This window comes from Canis lupus, chromosome 6, assembly GCF_011100685.1.
Source record: "Canis lupus familiaris isolate Mischka breed German Shepherd chromosome 6, alternate assembly UU_Cfam_GSD_1.0, whole genome shotgun sequence".
Lineage (NCBI taxonomy): Eukaryota > Metazoa > Chordata > Mammalia > Carnivora > Canidae > Canis > Canis lupus.
Window position 1 is genome coordinate 39,210,166 of NC_049227.1, and position 22,484 is coordinate 39,232,649.

Here is a 22,484-nt window from a genome sequence, read left to right on the forward strand (position 1 = left end):
GAGGAGCCCGGCGGGGCCTGGGGATTTGGGGCCGCAGCCCAGTCCGCGCTCGGGCCCCGCAGCTCTGGCGGCCCCGTGTTCCAGGCCGGGCCCTCCCCGCGCGGCCAGGGTGCCCCCGCCCAGCTAACAGGTGGATTTCAGAGAAGCACTGATAATTTTTTAAAAAATTGTTTTGGTTTAAGTATATCCCAAGTATCACATGAGATATACTTATACTAAAAAGTTACTCGTCGTCTATGGGGAATTGGAACGCAGCCGGCTGTTCGGTGGTTTTATTTGCTAGCGGGGCAGCCCCAGCCTGGGCCGCCCCAGCTTGGGCCCCCGCAGCCTCCCGACCCCTCCGGCCTCGGGCCCTCGGGCCTCCTGTCCCCTTCGGCGCTCCCGCCCACCTGGCACAGTGGCCGCACCCTCCTAAACAGAGAAACAGTCCTTTGCGCGGCTCTCACGAGGCTTACAGGCAGCTGCACCACCCGCCCCTTCCTCTGGCTCCTCCACCAAGGCCACAGGCCGCGCTAGACCCCCAGGCCCCCGGTCGGAGGAACCTTCCCATCGCCCCCGTCCCCCTCCAGCAGGCAGTCTGCTCGGGTCTGCCCACGTCTCTGACCCCCCAGTCCTCGCTTCTCACTCCCCAGCCCACTGTCATCCTTTGCCCCGTCTCTCCAGGGAAAATATCACAAGGTCGCTGGCGGCCCCACACAGACAAGCCAGTGATTACTTCTCTTTCTGCATCTTGACGCGTCTACGCGGTGCTCCACAGTTTTGCTCCGGAAAGTCCCCCTTGCCACTTGGCTTTCTCTGCCGTCACCTAGAGGCCCGTCCCCTCCAGAGTTCTGGTCTCTGCATGCCACTCACCCTGAGGGCTCAACGTCCGCTCTCTGGGGCTTCCAATACCAGCCCTGTTCTGGGGCCTTCCACCTTGTCTCCCGCTCACATCCAGCTCCCTGCCAGACACTGTCCCTTGAAGTCCCCACAGTCCCCCTCCCCTTCCCATGGCTGAGACAATTCATATGGCCCTACCCCAAACAGCCTGTCTTTCTGTATGCCGGTGTCCCCCGTGTGTTACAACTAGGTGATCCACCTACATCCATCACCCCCTCTCCCAGAGCAGCCTCCTACCCTGCCTCCCTGCCCCCAGCCAGGCTGTCCTTCACATGGCAGAGTGGTCTTTTAGAAACCTAGAAGCCGGGATCCCTGGGTGGCGCAGCGGTTTGGCGCCTGCCTTTGGCCCAGGGCGCGATCCTGGAGACCCAGGATCGAATCCCACATCAGGCTCCCAGTGCATGGAGCCTGCTTCTCCCTCTGCCTGTGTCTCTGCCTCTCTCTCTCTCTGTGACTATCATAAATAAATAAAAATTAAAAAAAAAAAAAAAAAAAGAAACCTAGAAGCCTTCATGGGTCCCCCTTCACGCCCCAGACCCCTCCCCCCTGCCAACCTTGCAGGTTTCTCCTCCCTCCACTCCAGAGGCCATGTGCTTCATCCTGCGAGAGCCGAGAGCCGACAGCAGCACACACTCCCTCCTGAACCCTTCCCCTCGCTGTGCCGAGGACGCTTTCCTGATACCTCTGTACCTGCCAAAACTCGGGGTTGTCAGTACCTTTGTAGCACTTTGAGGGTTTATTCTGTGGGAAGCATTACATTGGGGCTTTTGTTTTAATTGAGGCAAAATTCATACACTATAAAATCAATGATTTTTAATTTTTTTCATTTATTTTTTTAAGTAATCTGTTCAATGTGAGACTTGAACTCATGACTCTGAGATCGAGTTGCATGCCTTCCCAACTGAGCCAGGCGCCCCTGAAATTCACCTTTTTAAAGTGAACAATTCAATGACCCTTCCCCCCCCAATGACCCTTAAAACATGTGCAGTGCTGTGCAGTCACTACCTCTGTCTAGTTCCAGAACATTTTCATCAGCCCACCCTGTACCTGTGTGCAGTCTCTCCCCATTACCTGTCCCCCCTTAGCCTCCCAACCCCTGGCAAACACCAAGCTACTTTCTATCTCTATGGATTCGCCTATTCAAGATATTGCATGGAAAGGGAACCTTCCAATATGTGACCTTTGTGTCTGGTCTCTCGCCGAGCTACTGCCAGGTGGTAGCAGGTGTCAGAGCTTCATTCCTTTTTGTGGCCAAATAATATTCTGTTGTGTGGCTGGACCACGTGTTGTTCACCCACTCACCTGCTGATGGATATCACTTGTTTCCACCTTTTGACTATTACGAATGATACTGCTGTGAACATCCCCAGGCGAGTGTGTCTCTGAGTACATGTTTTCATCTCTCCGTGTACTAGGAGTGGAACTGCTGGGTCACATGGTAACTCTATGTTTAACTTTTGGAGGAACCGCCAGACCGTGCTGAACGTTTTACTGCATTACGCACCAGGTCCTCACAACGGCTCTGTCAAGAAGAAACCACCATCATTTTGGAGACAAGGAAACTGAGGTTCAGAGATGCACAGTCTATGTTCTAGGACGCAGGATGCACAGTCTATGTTCTAGGACGCAGGATGAAAGAACCCATCCTGCTGGCTCAGCCCCCCCTGACCTTGCCCCTTCGGGGCCGCCCCCACACCTCGCATGTTCTCCTCCTCATTCTCCTCTCTGAGCACAGGAGCCCCGCTGGACTCAGAGGCAGCTCTGATGCATATGTGGGGTCGGAAGGCTGGGAGAGTCAGAGCTCTGTGCACCCCAGCATCGGAAGGGCATCCGGAGCAGTGCGAACCCACAAAAGAGCCTGAGAGCAGGAGAGGGGGGGCTCAGGGAAGGCTGGAAGGCTCTCCCACGTGTCTATGCAGTCCCACATGTGTCCCGGAGGCCAGGCCCTGGGCTGTTGGCCTCTTTTGCGGGGCTCTGGGTAGAGCCTGGGGACCGCACATGTCCCTCCCCTGGGCTTAACTGACAGATAGGGCGGGGCCCCCTACCCAGCCTGAGCAGCCCCAGCACCTCTGCCAGGCGGGGAGAGGGGCCAGGACGCCCAGTTGTTAATCCCTTCTTATGTACCAAGCACCAGCTGAGCGCTCTACAGGGGCAGCGTCTGCGAGAACAATAGAAACCACGGCACCGACCTGTGCTGCGTGCTCCCAGCAGCCCTTGGGGAGGGTACATCTGTCATCCCCATTTTATACAGAGGGGGCCAGGCGCCAGGGCCTGGGGGCTGCGGGGGCACCAGGGAGGAACACCAGGGGCATCTCCAGCTGCCGGGCAGGAGCAGGGGTGGCGCAGGCCGCCGGTGGAGACGGCCATGCAGCTGGGAAGGGGGCCAGCCTGGGCTGCAGTGAAGCACTGCCAGCCCTCCTCCAGGCTGGGCTTCGGCAATTCTGCTGGCTCAGCAGCCCCTCCTCCCGGGATCCTCCGAGGCCTGACTTACTGGAGCGCTGCCCAAGCCCCACGCCTCTACATCTATATCCCCTAGCCCAGGCAGCTGGCCTGCCATGCAACCCCCGTCTTCAGGCTGGGGGGACCCCAGGCAGACGCACATCTCTGTTTTCATGTGGACCCTCCCATCGGCCCTAGGCTGCAGGCAGAGCTGCTGGCCCATTTTACAGATGAGGCGGAGGAGTATCAGGGCTTGTCCAAAGTCGCTGGGCTGGCTGGTGGCGGATCTAGGACTTCTTGACACCCCCCCCCCCCCCAGGCCATTACCTTCACGTGGCAGAGTGAATGAATCTAGCAGAGTCTGTGGAGCTCTCTTCCCAGGTCTGTGTTCCTGAAGAAGGACTCCACAGCAACGTACCCCCTTGTAAGCCTGGGCAGTGACCATGGGGTGCCTGTTTGCATGGTATAGATAGGGCTGGAGCGGGGCAGCTGCGGCGGGGCCAATTCATCACCCAGAGGAATTAGAGAATTCTAATTTGGAACTTAGCCTTTCAGGTCATGGTGAAGGTATATTTGCAAAGGTAGGAGGATGGGACATGTTTTACTTAATGAGTTGTTAGCATGGCTTATGACATTGAAATATCTCGACATCAGGTGTGTGGGTCTCTGTTTGTGCCCTTGCCCCAGGCCCCACAAATGCTGGGCTCAGGCTGGAGTGGTTGGCCGTAGTCAGCCAAAACATAAAAATAATGGTCAGGATGATAGCTGTCTTTTCACTTGTATTTTTTGCAATGCTTCTTGTGCGCCAGGCACACCGCTAGGCTCTGCAGCTACAAAGACGAGTAAAATACAGTCATTCCCAGGTAGGGAGAGCCAAGAATATCACAATATCTGCAAAAGCCATTTATTGAGCACTTATTAAGCTCTACTGCGAAGCGCTTTATGGATAGCAGCATCACGACTAATCCTCAGACAACTTAGAGAAAGCTATCCTTCTCAACCCTATTTTACAGAGGGGAAACCAGGGCTCAGAAAGACCACGTGACCAGAAAAACAAACCTGGTAAAAGGCAGAACTGGGACAAATGCTGAGGTGAGTGGGGGTTCAAAGCTCAGACTCAGGACCTTGAGATTCTAGGACCTTAGGCAGGTCACTTGGCTTCCTGGAGCCTCCATTTTCTTCATCTGTACAATGGGCACAATCTGCAAAGTGACCAGCATGGTGCCTGAGCCAGCAGATGCCTAGAAATTGGTCACGATAAAGCATGGGGGGGGGGGGGAGCCTAGGCCTGGGGAGCCCAGCATGTGCTGGGAGACCTAAGTTTGCTCCCTAAATCCCACGGAAGACCCCTTGTTGGCACTGATCAAATGCTTGGATCAGGAGGTCCTGGTGCCTGCTACTCCCCCTAGCCCCAAGGTGGCCACCTTCTTCCTGGCCCTGCTTGATGGTCTGGCCATGGGAAGAGGGGTGTCAGGCCATCTTATGTGCAGACCCCTGCAAAAGCTCCTGCCAGCCTTGCCCTGGTGGGGTGATGGTCTGAAGGGGTCAGAGGGGTGAGACCTCTGCGTGTGTGTTGGGGGGGGCAGGCCGGGGAACAGGAGGGAGTAGGGACTGGTCAGTAGGGACCCAGTTGGTGGCTGGAGACGGCCGGTTAACAGACTTGGTGGGGGGGTCAGACTGGAGCTGGGGCTGGGGCTGGGGGACAGGAGGCCTGTGGGGCTGCACCCCGGTGAGCGCTGGGGGGCCGCGCTGGGGTTAGGGTTCGCACTGAGGCTGGGGGCAGGGAGCCGTGGCCTGCATTGTTTACGGACAGAGCGGGAGGCTGCAGGGGAAGGAGCGGCAGTTGGGGGTGGGGGTGCGGGTTCCCTGACACCGAATTCATTATTGGGAGATTCCTCTTCACCATCCCTCGACACCTCCCACGGGAACCACGGGCTGAAATGTCTGACAGCCTCTGGCGGGCCGGCTCCCGTGCGCGGCGGGTGCCCGGGCCCTCGCGCCCGCCCCCCGCCCGCCGCCCGCCGCCCGCCGCCGCGTTCCTCCCCCGTGTGTCCCGCAGCCTCTGGAAGCCTCTCGCAGGCTCAGCCTCGCGCCGCCGCCGAGCCGGGCTCCGCGCGCTGCCCCCGCCCCGGCGGCCGCGGTCCCCGCCCCGGCCGCGCAGAGGCCCCGGCCCGGCCCGCACGTGGGGAGGGGGCGTCCCGGCGCTCGGGGCCTGCGGGCAGAGCCAGCGAGCGGGGCGCGCGGCCGCGCGGGCGGACGGAGGTCGGCGACCGCAGGAGCGGGACCCGGGCGTCCGGGAGGCGGTGCCAGGTGCCGCGCCCCCGCCCCGGGCCGCCCCCCGCCCCCCGCCCGTGACGCGCTCCCCGCCCCTTGGCGCCGGGAGCCCGAGCCGAGCCGAACCCCAGCCCGAGCCCGAGCCCGAGCCCGAGCCCGAGCCCGAGCCCGAGGACGGCGCGGGGCTCGGGCGGCGGCGGAGGCGGCGGGGGAGGCGGGGGGATGCGGCCGGGGCTGCGGGGCCGCCGCCGCCTCTGAGCCGAGCCCGCCGCGCGCACGGAGCGCAGCCGCGTCGCTGCGGCCCGGCCGCGCCATGGGGAAGGAGCAGGAGCTGGTGCAGGCGGTGAAGGCGGAGGACGTGGGGGCCGCGCAGAGGCTGCTGCAGAGGCCGCGGCCCGGGAAGGCCAGTGAGTGCGGGGCGCGGGGCGCAGGGCGCGGGGCGCGGGGCGCGGCCGGGTCCCCGGGGGCGGGGCGGGGCCGGCGCGCGCGGACCCCCGGCGCCGGAGGAGGGGCGGCCCCTGCCCGAGCCGGCACCTGGCCGCGGGCGCCCCCGCCCCTCCCGGCTCCGGGCTGGCGGCCGGAGGGCTCGGCCGGACCGCGGACCGTCGCAGGGCGAGGCGAGGCCGCCCCCCTTCCCCGCCGCGGAGAGAGGGAGGGGGCCGCGCGGCGAGGGGCGGCCACGGGGCGGACGGTCCCTGTCCGCCCCCCTCCCCGCCCGACGTTTAATAACACGTTTTGTGGGGAATGGGGGGCAGGACCATGCTGGGGGTGTGGCTGCCCAGGCATGGCCCGCTGGGGGCCCTTTACTCCCGGGGGGCAGAGGCCCAAGGTCGCCCGGCCCAGCGCGGGCAGGGCTCCAGGCAGACGCAGACCCTGCGGGGACCCCGCGCTGCTCCGGCTTCCCTGCAGGGAAAGGGGTTGGGGAGGGGGGGGGAGGGGGCTCCCCCTGGCCATCCTGAGCGTGCGCTGTGAGGGCCCCTGGGAAGGGCTGGGAGCTTGGAGTCCTGATCCCAGCACTCATCCCAGCTCAGCCCAGAGCCTCCCCGGGGGCCGCTGGAGATGGATGGATGGGTGTGCGGACCAGCTGCGTGTGCGGCTGCGCACGTAGGGCCGTGTCAGTGTGTCAGGGCACCTGTGCGGGCACGGGCAGGGCTCTGCAGGATGGCACGTGGGGTCCGGGTGCCCCACTCCCCCCCACCCCCAGGGACTGTAGGTAACCCAGGGAGGCCCCTCCCCTTTCGCGGGGAAGGCTGCTGAGAACTCCACCGGCCTGGGACTGCTGGTGGGGGCAGGCCTTCCAGCCCCAGGAAGACCCCTCCCGCTGCAGCCCCATCCCCTCTGTGCAGTTCCAGAGCCTGGCAGGATCACCTATACAGGCTGCTCTGCCTTCTACGCCCGAGGCCCGGGGTGGTCTGCCCGCTGGGGCCAGCTTTAGGGCTTCAGGGTTCAGAAAGGGAGGGCTTCCAGGCAGAGGCAGCCCGTAGTGGAGCCTTGAAAGCAGGTGGAGGGAGTGAGAGGTGGAAGGCTAGGTAAAGGTTTCCACCTAGTGGCCGAGTGACCTTGGGCACGGCCGGTTCCAGGTCTCTGGGCCTCAGTCTCATCTGTAGGATGGGGACATTTGCGGTCCCTGCTTGTAGGACTGTTGGAAGAACAGCGGGAGAGCGCACAGGAAGCCCAGGCACCTCCTAAGCGCCCAGGAAGTACTAACCAGGAGTATTTCCTTGGGCAGCCCAGGATGGCCTCCAGGGAAGTGGGGCATTGGATCTGGCCATCCAGGGAAGGTGTGGGGGTTGTGCCTCTACCTGGTGTCCACCTGGATCTTTGCACCTGTCCCTGCCTGGTCTGCTTTCTGGGAGAGGCACCTGCCCTGGCCCCCGTATCTGGGCTCTGTGACTCACAGGGGCGGGCATAATAAATCAGACAGAGAAATCCCTCCATGAATTAGCTCAGTTGTCATGGTAACACTGGCCTGCTTTGGAGTAAGATGTATTTTGATTCAGCAAAGTACAGCTGGAGTTTGGGCCATGGGGTGGGGGGCATCCAGCGGTGCTCTCTCAGGATCCCCCCACTATGGAGGTTTTCCCGTGACCCTTGTCTCCAAGACCTCCAGCTCCTGCTGGCACCCCCCTGCACCCCAACCTCTGAGTTGCCCCAGGGTCTGTCAGCACTGCCATCATGCCTGGAAGGGAGCCCCCCTCACAAGCCTGGGCACTGGACCCTCAGCAGCTGCCCTTGAGACGAAGGAGACTGCTCTGGAGGGAGTTCACAAGGCGAGGGGTGGCCTTCCTCCGGGCCTCACCTCCCCTTCCCCAAATTCGCTGCAGACTGCAGGCCAGCATGCCTGTGTCCTCTCACCTTGGCCCACTAATACTTGCCGTGCGGCGTGTGGCCCAGCTCCCTGCCAGGGGGGTTTGGAGGATACCGCCCTGCCTGCCTGCCCTGGGGAGGCTGAGAGGCTGCCCTGCCCTGTGCCGGCACCAGAGGCCAGGACCGTGTCCCTGCGGGGGACAGCCATGGCTCTGTGGGGCTGGCACACCAGTGGCCTTGGGGGCAGAGGAGCATCTGGGCAGGGGGCAGAGCCCGGGGGGGGGGCGGAGAGGGCCCGAGGCCACCTCCCCCTCGGTCTCTGCAGCCTGGAGTTTGGGGCTGACCCCAAGGCCAGGGACTGTCCCAGGAAAGTGGTTAGAGGACTGAGTGGCAGGAGCTGGGAGAGCCAAAGGCGTGGGGTGGGTTGGGGCTGAGGTTTATGTCCATTGCCCACATGGGGGCTGCAGGACCTAGTGCTCTTGTGGGAAAGAGAAGGAGGCTCCTGGAGGAGTTTCTGGGCTCTTCCCTGTGGCACCCACTCGCCCCCTTCTGCCCCAGCTGCTCCGGCCGCTCCTGCCATGCCTGGTCTACCTCCATCCAGAGCACCTGTCTCTGCGAGGGGCACCTCGCTGGCACCAGGCAGGCTTCCCTCATATGACCTCCTGGAAGCGCAAGGTCCCCCACACGCATCAGGGGGTGCTCCAGGGTGGAGACTCCCCTCCCCTACTGGTGTCTGTGCCACTTCCTGGGTCTTGACCTCCAGCTCCTCCAAATTTTCAGTGCCTGCAGGTGTGGCCAGGTTGGGGGGCAGGGGAGGCGGGGCCACACTGGAGCTCAGAAGAAGGGGCAGCAAATATCAAAGCTAGGCTGAGTGTTTTGGGGTGAGAACACCCTGAGCTTGGCCCTGGGTAGGGGAGGGGATGATGGGACCACAGTGTGGGGGGTGGAGGACATCCGTTCAGGCACCAACATACCCGGCCCCTCACACGCGCCCGGCACTATTTCAGCCAGCAAGGATACAGCAGTGAGCAAAATAGATTAAAAAAAAAAAAAAAAAAAGACCTTCCCCATTTTGGAGCTTGTGCTGTAGCGATGGAGATGGACACAGAAGGTAAATGGTAGTGATAGGAGCCGGAGAGAGAACTGTGATAGACGCAGGATGGGATGGGGGTTGCCGTTCTAGATGGGGAGCCCAGCGGGGCTTCTCCAAGCAGGTGACGTTTGGATAAAGTCCTGAAGGACGTGAGGGAGGGAGTCACGGGGATAATTGGGAATAACAGTACCCCGCACGTACCCACAACACGCGCAAAGACCCTGTGGCAGGGGCGGCTGGTGTGTGGGGGCATCATCAAGGAGGCTTGCATGGCTGGAAGAAGGGTGCTGGGAAGGTCAAAGTGAAGCAGGGCTGTGTCCTGTGGGCCATTGTCCAGCACTGGCTTTTAGCCCCAGTGACACAGGAGCTGTCTTCTGGAGAGGACCAGTGGCAGTGGGATCTGACTCGTGTTCTCACAGGGTCCCCCTGACCTCAGTGGCATGGAGGATGGCCTGAGTGGCAAGGGGAGCCGGGGGGGAAGCAGGGATGCCAGTGACCCTATCGGAGACGCTGGCCTGCTCCTGGTGGTAACAGTGGCAGCGGTGGGAAGTGGTAGGATTCTGAGTGTGCCTTGAAGGTAGAGCCGGTAGGATGTGCTGGCGCAGACCCTATAAGGTACTTAGGGCTGACTCCAAGGTTTCAGCATGGACCACCGCGGAAGGGTGGCACTGCTGCCACCTTAGATGGCCATCAGTGTCTGAGCAGGGGGGACGTGGGGCGGTGGAGATGCCTCTCCCCGGAGCCTCTGCTCCGCTCTGCGCAGAGAAGCCCCTCAAGGGAAAGGGTGGGCATGGTGCTCCCACAGGGCTCATGTCAGTAATTGCCACTTGCTGAGCTGACTCTGCGCCAGACCCTTCACGCTCTGAGGATGCACACGCCCTTAGGCCTGGGAGCCTGGCCCCACGGTTGGTTCCCCTTTGAGCTAAGGCCGAGGCCATAGGACTAGTAAGGGCCCGGTGAGAGTTTGAACTTGGGTCCATCTGCCTTCGTGGGCCCCGTGGACCGGCGGGGCCTCACACCCCGCATCCAGCAGCTGGAGAGCCGAGGCTGGAGCAGCCGGGGTTGCTGTGGGTCCCCAAGTGGGTCCTGGATCAGCCCCTCTGTGACTTGACTCTCTTGGGTTCCTGCTCTTGGGGACCCCTGCCCCCACCCTGTCCTGGGCCTGCACAAAGGGGCTTCTGTCCTGCCAGCCCCTCCCTCACAGAGTGACTGACCCACAAATGGGTTATGTAACCATGGCCCAGACAGGCAGGGGCTTGGCCTGAGTCCGGCTGGCCCTGAGCCCACAGGGAGGGCATCGGTGGGCTCCCTTCCTCCGGCACTCAGCGGTGGAGGCCAGGACTGGGGAGGGCCCGGACGAAACTGGGGCCCCAAAGGGAGGGTTTGGGCCCCTTGAGCTTCGGGCGGACTGATCCCGGGCCCCAGGCGGGCCCCTGAAGATGTGGTGGCCGTTCTTGCGTGGTCACTCGGGGGCACCCGCCTGCCTGCCCGGCTCCCCCTCCTCCTGCCTTGCCAGTTGGGACTTGTCCACACGGGCAGGCCCAGGGCTGGGAATGGGGGTAGGCTGCACCCTGAAAATGCAGATCTTCCCCCAGAGATACCCCAATTTCCGGGTGTTCCAGCCTTCCCAGGCCACCCCCGGCCCCATCTGGGTCCTTCTGAGAAACAGATTGTGCCGGCTTTCTCCCTCCCGCCATCGGTAGGTGCTTAGCCAGCGTCCCAAAGGAGGGGGTACATGTGCGCATGTGTGTGCCTGTGTGGGTGCACAGCTCTGGCGTCCGTCCGCGGGTGGGGACGAGCCCGGAGCCCTCGGCTCTGTGAACTTGCCAACACCGTAGTTCCGTGGGGAAACCAGGGCCCAAGAGCTGGTACCTGTGGCTGAGTGCAGGGGACAGACTTGACTCAATGAAGAACTGTTTCTTGAGCCTGCCGGGGAGCGAGCCGGAGCGCCTGCCGGCTCTGCGGCTGCCCGGAGGGGCGGGACAGACGCCCTCACGGTCCCTTTCCCACCCCTAGAGCTCCTGGGCTCTACCAAGAAGATAAATGTCAACTTCCAGGACCCGGATGGGTGAGTTCACAGACGGGAGAGGCCAGGCTGGCTCGGGGGCCGGGTGGATGTGGGTGCGTGGGTGGCTGCTGCGGGAGGCCGGGTGACCCCCTCCCCGCCCATTCATGCCTGCCGCCACCGCAGCTTCTCCGCCCTGCACCACGCGGCCCTGAATGGCAACACAGAATTGATCGCCCTGCTGCTGGAGGCCCAGGCCGCCGTGGACATCAAGGACAACAAAGGCAAGGCGGTCAGGGACCCCAGCGCCAGGGCAGGGGTCACTTCGCGGGTGGCGGGGGGTGCCGCGACGGAGGCCCCGGCCCAGAGTCTCGGTCTGGGTTGAGGCAGGTTCCCCTGGGATCAGCCTCCTGTAGGCTGGGTCAGGTTCAGGGCTGAGGGCTGGCTCCCAACGGCGCCCCCCGCCCACCCCCACCCTCCCCTGCCTTCTCCCAGGCATGCGGCCGTTGCACTACGCGGCCTGGCAGGGCCGGAAGGAGCCCATGAAGCTGGTGCTGAAGGCAGGCTCAGCAGTGAACATCCCCTCGGACGAGGGCCACATCCCCCTGCACCTGGCGGCCCAGCACGGTCACTACGATGTGGTAAGGAGCGTGTCAGGGGTGGCCGGGCGCCAGGGCGGCAGGAGCCGGGTGGCCACCCCCGGGGTCTGATGGCAGCCCGTGGCCCCGCAGTCCGAGATGCTGCTGCAGCACCAGTCCAACCCGTGCATGGTGGACAACTCGGGGAAGACACCCCTAGACCTGGCCTGTGAGTTCGGCCGCGTCGGGGTAAGTGTCCCCAGAGAGCTGAGGGGACTGCGTGTGCTCTGCCTCCCCGCCCAGGGAGGGGTGGGAGTGGGGAGACACAGCTGTGACCCTCTGCCCTGGCCCCGGCCCCTCCCTCAAGGTGGTCCAGCTGCTCCTGAGCAGCAACATGTGTGCGGCCTTGCTGGAGCCGCGGCCCGGAGATACCACCGACCCCAATGGCACCAGCCCCCTGCACCTGGCGGCCAAGAATGGCCACATTGACATCATCAGGTATGGCCATGTGGGGGCGAGAGGAGGCGGCCCAGCTGTGGGCTTCCTGCTTCTGGCCTAGGGGCCCCGGGGACGTGGTCAGGCCTCCAGGTGAGCAGGACACCTCTGGCCACCGTGTAAAGGATGCAGTAGACAGGCCGGGGCCCCGGCCTCTACAGCCCCGAGCCCCGGCGAGGTCGTGGCCCTGCCACTCGTTGGCTGACCTTGTGGAGACACTCAGCTTCTCTGAGACCCAGCTCTTCCCTCTGTGAAGTGGGTATCTTGGCAGCGGCCCCCGTTAGGGTGGCCTAATGGCCGTTGGGGTCAGCCCTGTGGGGTCAGCCCCGTGGGGGTCACTTCCACAGATGCTGGGCCAGGGGCTGACACCGCAGTTGGGAGGCGGGGCCTGGGAATGCCCGTCCACTGGGGAGGAGCGTGGCTGCCACCCGCTGCCACCGCCGCCTTCCTTCCAGACTCCTCCTCCAGGCTGGCATTGACATTAACCGCCAGACCAAGTCCGGCACAGCCCTGCACGAAGCCGCGCTCTGTGGGAAGACGGAAGTGGTCCGGCTCCTGCTGGACGTGAGTCAGGGGCCGTGGGAGCTGGGGCGGGGGCGCGGAGCAGGGGGTCTCCTGACAGGCCACACCGTCTGGCACCTACAGAACGGGATTAATGCCCATGTGAGGAACACCTACAGCCAGACGGCCCTGGACATCGTGCACCAGTTCACCACGTCCCAGGCCAGCAAGGAGATCAAGCAACTGCTGCGAGGTGGGCCAGGGGGCGGGGCGGGGAGGCCGGGGAAGGCGTGGGGGCTGGGGGGTCTGGGCCCGGCGGCTGGCAGGACTGGGGGGGTCTCCCTCCTGTGTCCCCAGAGGCCTCGGCGGCTCTGCAGGTCCGGGCGACCAAGGATTACTGCAACAATTACGACCTGACCAGCCTCAACGTGAAAGCTGGGGACATCATCACGGTAAGGCCAGCCTGGGGAGGGCAGGGGGATGGGGGGGCCCAGGTGCTCACCCCGCAGCCCCCCATGTGGCTACTGGGAAGCCCGGGGGTCTGGACGGGAGGCCCGGGTCACACACACACACACACACACACACACACACACCCTCCCCAACCTGGAGGGGCGTCTCCCTGAGCTCGCCCCGACGCCTCGGGCCAGGTCCTGGAGCAGCACCCCGACGGCCGCTGGAAGGGCTGTATCCACGACAACCGGACCGGCCACGACCGTGTGGGCTACTTCCCGTCCTCCCTGGGCGAGGCCATTGTGAAGCGAGCAGGCAAGTCCCCCCCCACCCCACGGGCCTCGGCTTGGGCGCCAGAAGGAAGCACGTGGCCATGTGTGGTGGGTGGCAGGGCCATTGCTGGGCGTGGGGTCCAGAGTGGGCTCCTGCCGGCCGGCTCGTCAGCCTCCCCACACCTATTCCTTCAATTATTCAATAGACGTCATGCATCAGCCGCTAGGAATCGATGGTGACCCAAGAATGATGGACCTCATTCTTGCTCTCAAGCTCACCCCTAGGGACAGTGGGGAGAATGGCAGTGAAGTAAATACAAAAATGTGCCAACTAATGCTAAAGAGAATGTGCACAGAGGCCTGCTTTTTACTTATTTTTATTAGTTTTAGGAGTAAAATGCAGTGATTCATCAGGTGTACAGAGGCCTGCCTTCTAGACAGGGTGGTCAGAAAAAGCACTGGGGCAGGGAGGCTGGCCCGGACAGAGCATCCAGTCAGCGGGAACCACATGTGCAAAGGCCCTGGGGCAGAACAGGGCATACGATGTCAAGGGCCTGAAGAAGACCCACACAGCACAGCTGGCACAGTGTGAGGAGCAGGAAAGGCGTGCGGCCGGGCCACAGGGGGGTTGGTGAGATGGGTTACCTCCTAGAGATGACGTGGACGTCGACAGGTGAGGGGAGGGGACAGAGGGAGCCCGTCAGGAGGCATGGGAAGCCCACCCAGGGTCATCTAGGCTTCTGGGGGCCTCTCCCCTGGCAGAAAGGAGGTGCACCTCCTGCCCTCCCCATGCCCCACCCAGGACCACAGTGTCGCCACGGTGTCCTGCTCTCACGTGCAGAGGGCGGGGAGGGGTCTTCTGAGGCTCTTGCCACTGCCTGGAGACAGCCGGGGCCAGAGGAGGCTGCAGCGTCAACGTGAGGGGCCCCTGCTCTGTCCAGGCTCTGGGGCCAGGCCAAGGATGCCCCCTCGCCACGTGGGGGCCCCAGGCCTGGCCAGCCCGGGGTTCAGGGCAGCCGTGCTGTCCCACAGGTTCTCGAGCAGGCGCCGAAGAAAGCCCACCCCAGGCGGGCAGCTCCTCGGGGCCCTCCGCGCCCCCCGAGGAGATCTGGGTGCTGAGGAAGCCTTTTGCAGGTAGGTTTTGACCTCTGGAGGTCAGGGCGGCAGTGCTTCTATGAGGGAGCACCCCGCGCGGGGAGAGCCAGCAGCGGCTCAGGGTGCTCCCTGTGTTGGCAGGCGGGGACCGCAGCGGCAGTCTGAGTGGTGCGGCGGGTGCAAGAAGCGGCGGGGGCCATGCCCTGCACGCAGGCTCCGAAGGGGTCAAGGTAGGTGGTCTGGGGAGCAGGGCCGGGGTGGCTGGGCGCCGAGCAGCGCCGGCCAGCGTGCCTGTCTGGGTTGTAGCTCCTGGCAACGGTGCTCTCACAGAAGTCGGTCTCCGAGTCCAGCCTCGGGGACAGCCCTGTCAAGCCTCCAGAGGGCTCCACAGGTAAGGGCAAGGCTGCCACAGCCCTGGTCTGGCGGGGAGCGCCCCCCTCCCAAGCACCCCTGCCCCAGCACACCGTCTGTCTCCAGGTGCGGCCCGGTCCCAGCCTCCAGCGGCCCACGCGGGGCAGGTGTACGGGGAGCAGCCGCCCCGGAAGCTGGAGCCGGCCTCGGAGGGCAAGGTACCGGGCCGCGCTGGCCGCGGGGAGGGGCTCCCGGGCAGCCTGCTTGGGGCGCGGGCAGCGGGGGGCCCTGACAGGCCAGGCCATACTTCTGTCCGTTTGTCAGTCTGTGCGTGTAGGTGTTGTCTCTTGTGTGGGTTGTGCGTGTGAGCTGGTGCGAACGGCAAGTGTGACGTGGGCGTGAGGTGAGCAGGGGACGTGCCTGTGTGTGGGCGGTGACTGCGAGCCGGGCACGTGCGCGCGTGTGCTGTGCGTAGGAGGCGTGCGTGTGAGGCCAGGCCGGCCACGTGTGGGGCTGAGAGGGGCCCGTTGTGGGCACGGCGCGGGCGGCTGGCTGCTTCTCCTGCGCACCTCTGGACGGAGCCCACCTGCCCCGGCTGGGGGGCGGGGGCTGCTCCGTGCGGCGCAGCAGAGGCCACGTTCCCGAGCCCCTGGTGCAGGTGTCCCCGGTGAGGGAACAGGGGGGCTGGTCAGGGGAGCCTGTGACACAGCCGACAGCAGCTGGACCCTTCCGGCGGAGACCACAGGAGGCGGTCGCAGCGCCGACGGAGCTCGCCACGCCGGCAGTGGGGACCGCAGAGCGAGGAGGCACACGGGGGCCAGGCTGTCCCAGGCCCGGCCGCGGGGGCACCAGCAGATGGCAGACCGAGCAGCTGAGCGGAGGAGGAGCCGGCATAGCGGCCCGGGTGCACGGCTGGCAGGCCAGCGGGCAGGCGAGCCTGCAGCGGGTCCCTTGTGTCTTCCAGAGCGCCGAGGCCGTGAGCCAGTGGCTTGCCACGTTCCAGCTGCAGCTCTACGCCTCCAACTTCATCAGCGCCGGCTACGACCTGCCCACCATCAGCCGCATGACCCCGGAGGTGAGCTGCCCGGAGGCTGGCGGCCCGCGGTGGCCGACACGGGCCCAAGGCCTCCCGCTCACGGGCCTCTCCTCTCCCAGGACCTCACGGCCATTGGGGTCACCAAGCCAGGCCACCGGAAGAAGATCACTGCAGAGATCAGCGGCTTGAGCATCCCCGACTGGCTCCCGGAGCACAAACCCGTAAGGCTCCCGGCACCCTGGTGGCTGTGCCCAGGGTAGTCGGACGGACAGACAGACTGCCCCTCTGGCTACAGCCCTCACCTGCCCTCTGGGGCTCCAGGGAGAGAACAGAGGCTAGCCTCTGTTTGTCTGTCACGGGCACTGGAGCCAGCCTTCCTGGGGCAGGGGCAGGGGCGACAGCCTCTGGGGGCTGTCAGGGCAAGGGGAGCCTGAAGCCAGGAGGGTGCCACCCCCCAGTACATGCTCCCGCAAAGGCCCTCCACACTGAGGCAGCCACACAGGCATACCACCTGGCACCCAACAACACCCCACCGCATCCCCCCCACACGCCAAGAGGACCCCGTGTTGACGGGAAGTGCTTGCACGCATCCAGGCACGTGTCCAGGGAGGACGTGTGCCTGCTTCGTGTACACGGACAGCACGCGTGTACCAAATATAGTCAAGGCGCCGGCTGACGACTGCATGCACACACCCACACTCTCAGCAGCACGTGCTGGCTCCGCGGACAGCGGACACCCACACACACTGCCGTGCCGTCACCAACAGTCACCAGTGTGGTGCGACAGGTTCTGGGCCTGCCCGGGGAAGGTGGGCCCAAGGCCTGCTGCATCTACGAGGACACCCAAAGCCCCCAGGGCTGTGGGTCAGTGATGGGCAGGTTCATGCTCACCTCTCCCCATGAGCATGTCCCTGTCCCATGGGCCTCACGTTGCTCTGGGCACCTAGGGGTGACCACGTGTGCTGCGTGTCGGTGAGTGAGCAACGGGTGTCCAGCTGGGAGTGTGGAAGGTGGACATGGCTCATGTGAGTGGAGAGCATCATGGGTATTTACATGTGTACGTGCTGTGCCTGCGTGACCTGTGCCCAGTATGGTGTGGAAATGGGCGTGAGCGTGTCCGGAGGGTGCTGCTGCTCGTGTATGGCTGGGACGCAGGGTGCGTGTCTACGTGTATCTGGTCAGTGGCGCCGTGTGTCTGTGTCCGTGACGTGGCTGCCGTGGCAGGTGAGGGTGAGGAGGCACGTCCTTCCCCTCCCCCAACGGTGTCCTGAGGATAGGGTCATCCCTGTGTGTGTTTGCGTGTATTCGCACATGCGTGGGAGCTGGCCTTGGGCTCCTCCTGAGGTCACGCTGTCTCCAAAGCTGACACCTCTGGCCTGTCCATTTGTCCTTCTGTCTGTCTGTGCCAGGCTGGCCCGGTGCCCCTCCCCCTCCCCCGAAAGCTCTGAGCGGCAGGCAGGGTGTGGCCACGGCTGGGGCTGCCCTGTCTGTCCTCCTGCTCCCCAGGCGAACCTGGCGGTGTGGCTGTCCATGATCGGCCTGGCCCAGTACTACAAGGTGCTGGTGGACAACGGCTATGAGAACATAGACTTCATCACCGACATCACCTGGGAGGACCTGCAGGAGATCGGCATCACTAAGCTGGGTGAGGCCCTGGCCCCGCCGCCTGTCTTCTCGTCCCCGCTGCCTGCCCTGGCCTGACCTGCCCCTGCCCACCCAGGACACCAGAAGAAGCTGATGCTGGCGGTGAGGAAACTGGCAGAGCTGCAGAAGGCAGAGTATGCCAAGTATGAGGGGGGACCCCTGCGCCGGAAGGCCCCACAGTCGCTCGAAGTGATGGCCATCGAGTCGCCAACGCCGCCTGAGCCCGCCCCGGCTGACTGCCAGTCTCCTAAGATGACCACCTTCCAGGACAGCGAGCTCAGTGGTGAGCTGCAGGCTGCCATGACCGGCCCGGCCGAGGGTGCCGCTGCCGCCGCCCCTACCACCACTGCCGAGAAGCCCCCCAACCACCTGCCCCCCACGCCAAGGGCCTCCCTGCGGCAGGAGCCCAGCCTGGGCGGACAGGCACGGCACATGAGCAGCTCTCAGGAGCTGCTGGGCGAGGGGCCCCCGGGGCCTGGCAGCCCCCTGTCGCGAAGCCAGGAGTACCTGCTGGATGAGGGGCCGGCCTCCGGCACCCCGCCCAAGGAGACCCGGCCCAGCCGGCACAGCCACGGCGTCAAGCGGGCCAGCGTACCCCCAGTGCCAGGCAAGCCGCGGCAGGTCCTCCCGCCAGGTGCCAGCCCCTTCACACCCCCTCAGACGCCCACCAAGGCTCAGCCAGGCTCCCCTCAGGCCCTGGGGGTGCCTCATGGTCCAACTCCAGCCACAGCCAAGGTGAAGCCCACCCCCCAGCTGCTGCCACCGACGGAGAGGCCCATGTCACCCCGTTCGCTGCCGCAGTCACCCACACACCGCGGCTTTGCCTATGTGCTACCCCAGCCCGTGGAGAGTGATGCAGGGCCGCCGCCCCCCACGGCCGCACCCCCGCCAGTGCCCACCCTGTGCCTGCCTCCGGAGGCCGACGTGGAGCCGGGGCGGCCCAAGAAGCGCGCCCACAGCCTGAACCGCTACACGGCGTCCGACAGCGAGCCGGAGCGGGACGAGCTTTTGGTGCCAGCCGCCGTGGGGCCCTACGCCACCGTCCAGCGGCGAGTGGGCCGCAGCCACTCAGTGCGAGCCCCCGCTGGCGCTGACAAGAACGTCAACCGCAGCCAGTCGTTTGCCGTGCGGCCCCGCAAGAAGGGGCCGCCGCCGCCCCCGCCCAAGCGCTCCAGCTCCGCCATGGCCAGCGCCAACCTGGCTGACGAGTCGGTGCCGGACGCCGAGACGGAGGGCGCCGGGGCCGAGGACGGCCAGCTAGGGGTCCGGGCGCAGCGCCGGCGGGCCAGCGACCTGGCCGGCAGCGTGGACACAGGCAGCGCAGGCAGCGTGAAGAGCATCGCGGCCATGCTGGAGCTGTCCTCTATCGGTGGTGGGGGCCGAGCAGCCCGCAGGCCCCCCGAGGGCCACCCCACGCCTCGCCCTGCCAGCCCGGAGCCGGGCCGGGTAGCCACAGTGCTGGCGTCAGTAAAGCACAAGGAGGCCATCGGGCCTGACGGGGAGGTGGTGAACCGGCGCCGCACGCTCAGCGGGCCTGTCACGGGACTTCTGGCCGCCGCCCGCCGGGGGCCTGGAGACTCGGGGGGGCCTGCAGATCATGGCCACGTTGTGGAGGATGGTGCCACCCGGCAGCGGTCTCGAGGTCCAGCCAAGGGTGAGGCGAGTGCGGAGGGCCCATCCCTGGCCAGGGTGGAGGCCAGTGCCACGCTCAAGAGGCGCATCCGAGCCAAGCAGAGCCAGCAGGAGAACGTCAAGTTCATCCTGACTGAGTCTGACACGGTCAAGCGCCGGCCCAAGGCCAAGGAGCGGGAGGCAGGGCCCGAGCCGCCACCGCCACTGTCCGTGTACCAGAACGGCACGGGCACCGTGCGCCGCAGACCAGCCTCTGAGCAGACTGGGCCCCCGGAGCTGCCCCCGCCACCCCCACCGGCAGAACCTCCGCCGCCCACCGACCTGCTGCACCTGCCCCCGCTGCCCCCGCCTGACACCGACACCCGGAAGCCAGCCAAGCCGCCAGTGTCTCCCAAGCCCGTGCTGGCCCAGCCTGTGCCCAAGATCCAGGGCTCACCCACGCCTGCCTCCAAGAAGGTGCCGCTGCCAGGTCCTGGCAGCCCAGGTAGGTGCGGGAGCCCGCTGGGGAAGGGCCCCCACCCCAGCCTCCCCACCCGCCCATTCCAGGGTCTGAGGGCTTTTCCTCTCCTTGAATTGGAGGAAGGCTGGGGAGAACGGGGTGGGAAAGGGTCCTCAGACCTCGTCACCCACCCCCCCACCCATGGGACAACTCTGCCGGCCCAGAACTGGGAGGAGGGTAGATGTCGGTCACTTTGCTCAGTGAAGGGGGCACAGAAAGCCATGGATAACAGCACCCGTGGAGGGAGGACAGGTGCATGATGCTAGGTCACGGAGAACCCTGGCCAGGCTGGACAGTGACCCCGGCACAGAGGGAGGGGGCCGGCTTCCAAGCAGAAGGATCAGAGGTGCAAAGGCCCTGCGGTATTCAAGCAACTCAAGGGCCAATGGTGGTGGCAGGCCACACCTGAAGGGGCATGGCGCTGGGGGGCAGACCGGGAGGGGTCTGGAAGCGGTGCGCCAACAGGTACGCAGAGAGGGGCGCGCCCCCTGGCGGCAGCGGGGAGTCCGGGGAAGGGGGGGCGGGAGGTGGAGGGGCGGGGGGGGCGGGGCCCCGGCAGGACTCCCGCCGCGAGGGCAGGTGTGTGTCCCGCCGCCCCCCGCCCCCGGTGCGAGTCTCCTCCTCCCCGCAGAGGTGAAGCGCGCCCACGGCACGCCGCCGCCCGTGTCTCCCAAGCCGCCGCCGCCGCCCACGGCGCCCAAGCCGGCCAAGGCCGCGGCGGGGCTGCAGTCGGGCAGTGCCAGCCCGTCGCCAGCGCCCTCGCCCGCTCGCCAGCCGCCCGCCGCCCTCGCCAAGCCGGCCAGCACGCCGCCCTCGCTGAGCGCCAGCCCCGCCAAACCCCCGTCCCCCGGTGCGCCCGCGCTGCACGTGCCCGCCAAGCCGCCGCGCGCCGCCGCCGCCGCCGCCGCCGCCGGGGCCCCCGCCGCACCCGAGGGCGCCTCGCCGGGAGACAGCGCCCGGCAGAAGCTGGAGGAGACGAGCGCGTGCCTGGCGGCAGCGCTGCAAGCCGTGGAAGAGAAGATCCGGCAGGAGGATGCGCAGGGCGTGCGGTAGGTGCGGGGGGCGGGGCTGCGGCGGGGGAAGGGCCTGCGGGAAGGGGCGGGGCCTGCGGATAAGGGGCGGGGCCTGCCGCGGGGGCGGGGCCTGCAGGGAAGGGATGGGCTCTGGCGGGGTCTGCGGGGCGGGGGCGGGCCGAGTGGGGCGGGGCAGCGGGGAAGGGGCGGGGGCAGAGGGGTCGCGGTCGGGTCCTGGGGGGACGCGGGCAGGGGTGCCCCGCCCGCTCACGCCCGCCCACGCCCGCCCGCCGGCCCGCAGCCCCTCGTCGGCCGAGGAGAAGAGCACCGGCAGCATCCTGGACGACATCGGCAGCATGTTCGACGACCTGGCCGACCAGCTGGACGCCATGCTGGAGTGACGCGGCCGCTCACGTCGGGCCTGCCCGCGCCGCCCGGGCCCGGCCCGCACACTGACCTTTACCTCAGGGTGGGCACCTCTGGGCGCAGCGCGAGCGGGCAGGGCGGCGGCCGGCGGAGGCCAGGCGCAGGGGACGGCCAGCCAGGCGGGGGGCGGCAGGCCCGTGCTGCCCGTCCCCTGCACAAGCACAACTGCCCCCGGGCGCAGGCCTGGAGGACTGCCTGGCCAGGGGGCCCAAGGGCTCTGGGTGAACGCTGCTGCCCGCTGGGTGCCCGCTCCCGTCTGCTGCTCCCTGTGCAATAACTGCTGGGCCACCCGCCCACCCATGCCAGGCTCAGCCTGCTGCGGGCGGAGGAGGGGCAGCCCCGGGCCCCTGCCTGGCGGGCAGCGGGAGGGGGGCAGCCTCTTCCGCCCCCTCCCCATCTGGCAGAGCACAGGCCTATGCCCAGCACAGAACTGCCCTTTGGGGACCTTCTGCCAGCCGCTCCAGCGCAGCACAAGGGGCTGGGGTGGGGTCGCGCCCTGCCCTGCTGTACCCCCCAGAATATAAGCTATCGAGAGTATTAATTTATTGGGAATGAGCTGAGGCAGATTTCCCCAGAGAAACAAAAGGTATAACTTTAACAAATATATATTTAAAGAAAGAAAAAATATTATTGATTCTATAGAAAACCATTTACCAACTGTAAGGACACTGAAGTCTAGCTCAAGACAAAAGCTGTTAGAGGCCTTGGCTGTCTGTCTGCCCATCCTTCTCTCTGTCCAGGACCCCTGGCCCAGTAGCACAAACAGGAGGCTGGGGTCCCGGAGGGTCCATGCTCTGCTAGGGCCTCCCCCTCCCTCTCTCCTAACTTCTCTGCGTCTGAAGAACTCGAAGGATGTGCCTTGCTTGCTGCTGGGCTGTGTCCTCCACACCGTGGAGCTGGTGGGGAGGGTCCCTGCCCTCCCGGGGGTGCTGGTGGGAGGTGCGCCTGGGCGTTGGGGCAGCTGTGAGTGCAACATGGGCACATCAGCCCGGGGGCAGCAGTGGGCACAGGGTGTGCATGCCAGGCTGCGTGTGGCGCGTGCAGGGTGGGGGGGTGCCCAACCCTCCTTCCCGGGACTCTACCCCATCCAAGTTCCCACAGACGCTTCTGCTCATGGTCCCAGGCTGTGTCGTGTGGTCCTTGCCCCCCCCCTTTTCCTCTCTCCTCTCTCTCCAAAAAGTACTGACTGGCCTCCTCTATTGTGTTTGCTGATCCACGTGTGTTGGGCACAACTTTGACGTTTCTTAAAAAAAAAAAAAAAAAAAAAAAAAAAAAAAAAAAAAAATCAACGACCCCGAAAAACCAGCGGTTGTGATGTGGGCGGGCAGAGGGGATCGGCCGACGTGGCATCTGGGCATGTGGGGCCCCTTCCAACTGTCATGCCCTGATGCTGCCCCAGGTGGGTGCGCCTGGCCTCTCTTCAGTGGGCGGCCCAGGCCGGGGCTCCAGCAAGTGGGGAGGGGGGTTCCGGGCAGGGAGCTGCTGTCAGCTGTCA

General features: G+C 65.4%; 1 protein-coding gene across 1 annotated transcript; it reads left to right on the plus strand.

Moving 5' to 3' along the window:
* The first annotated feature begins 5,850 nt into the window (after positions 1-5,850).
* CASKIN1 (CASK interacting protein 1) lies at positions 5,851-22,186 on the plus strand. Its single transcript, XM_038540731.1, has 20 exons — positions 5,851-5,999; positions 11,009-11,060; positions 11,184-11,281; positions 11,493-11,638; positions 11,729-11,824; positions 11,943-12,073; positions 12,526-12,634; positions 12,716-12,824; positions 12,929-13,023; positions 13,219-13,336; positions 14,326-14,427; positions 14,530-14,618; positions 14,695-14,779; positions 14,866-14,957; positions 15,704-15,814; positions 15,895-15,996; positions 17,282-17,420; positions 17,496-19,535; positions 20,182-20,599; positions 20,865-22,186. The coding sequence occupies exons 1-20, from the start codon at positions 5,906-5,908 to the stop codon at positions 20,962-20,964; spliced, it is 4,326 nt and encodes a 1,441-aa protein (XP_038396659.1). The 5' UTR covers positions 5,851-5,905; the 3' UTR covers positions 20,965-22,186.
* Positions 22,187-22,484: the final 298 nt, after the last annotated feature.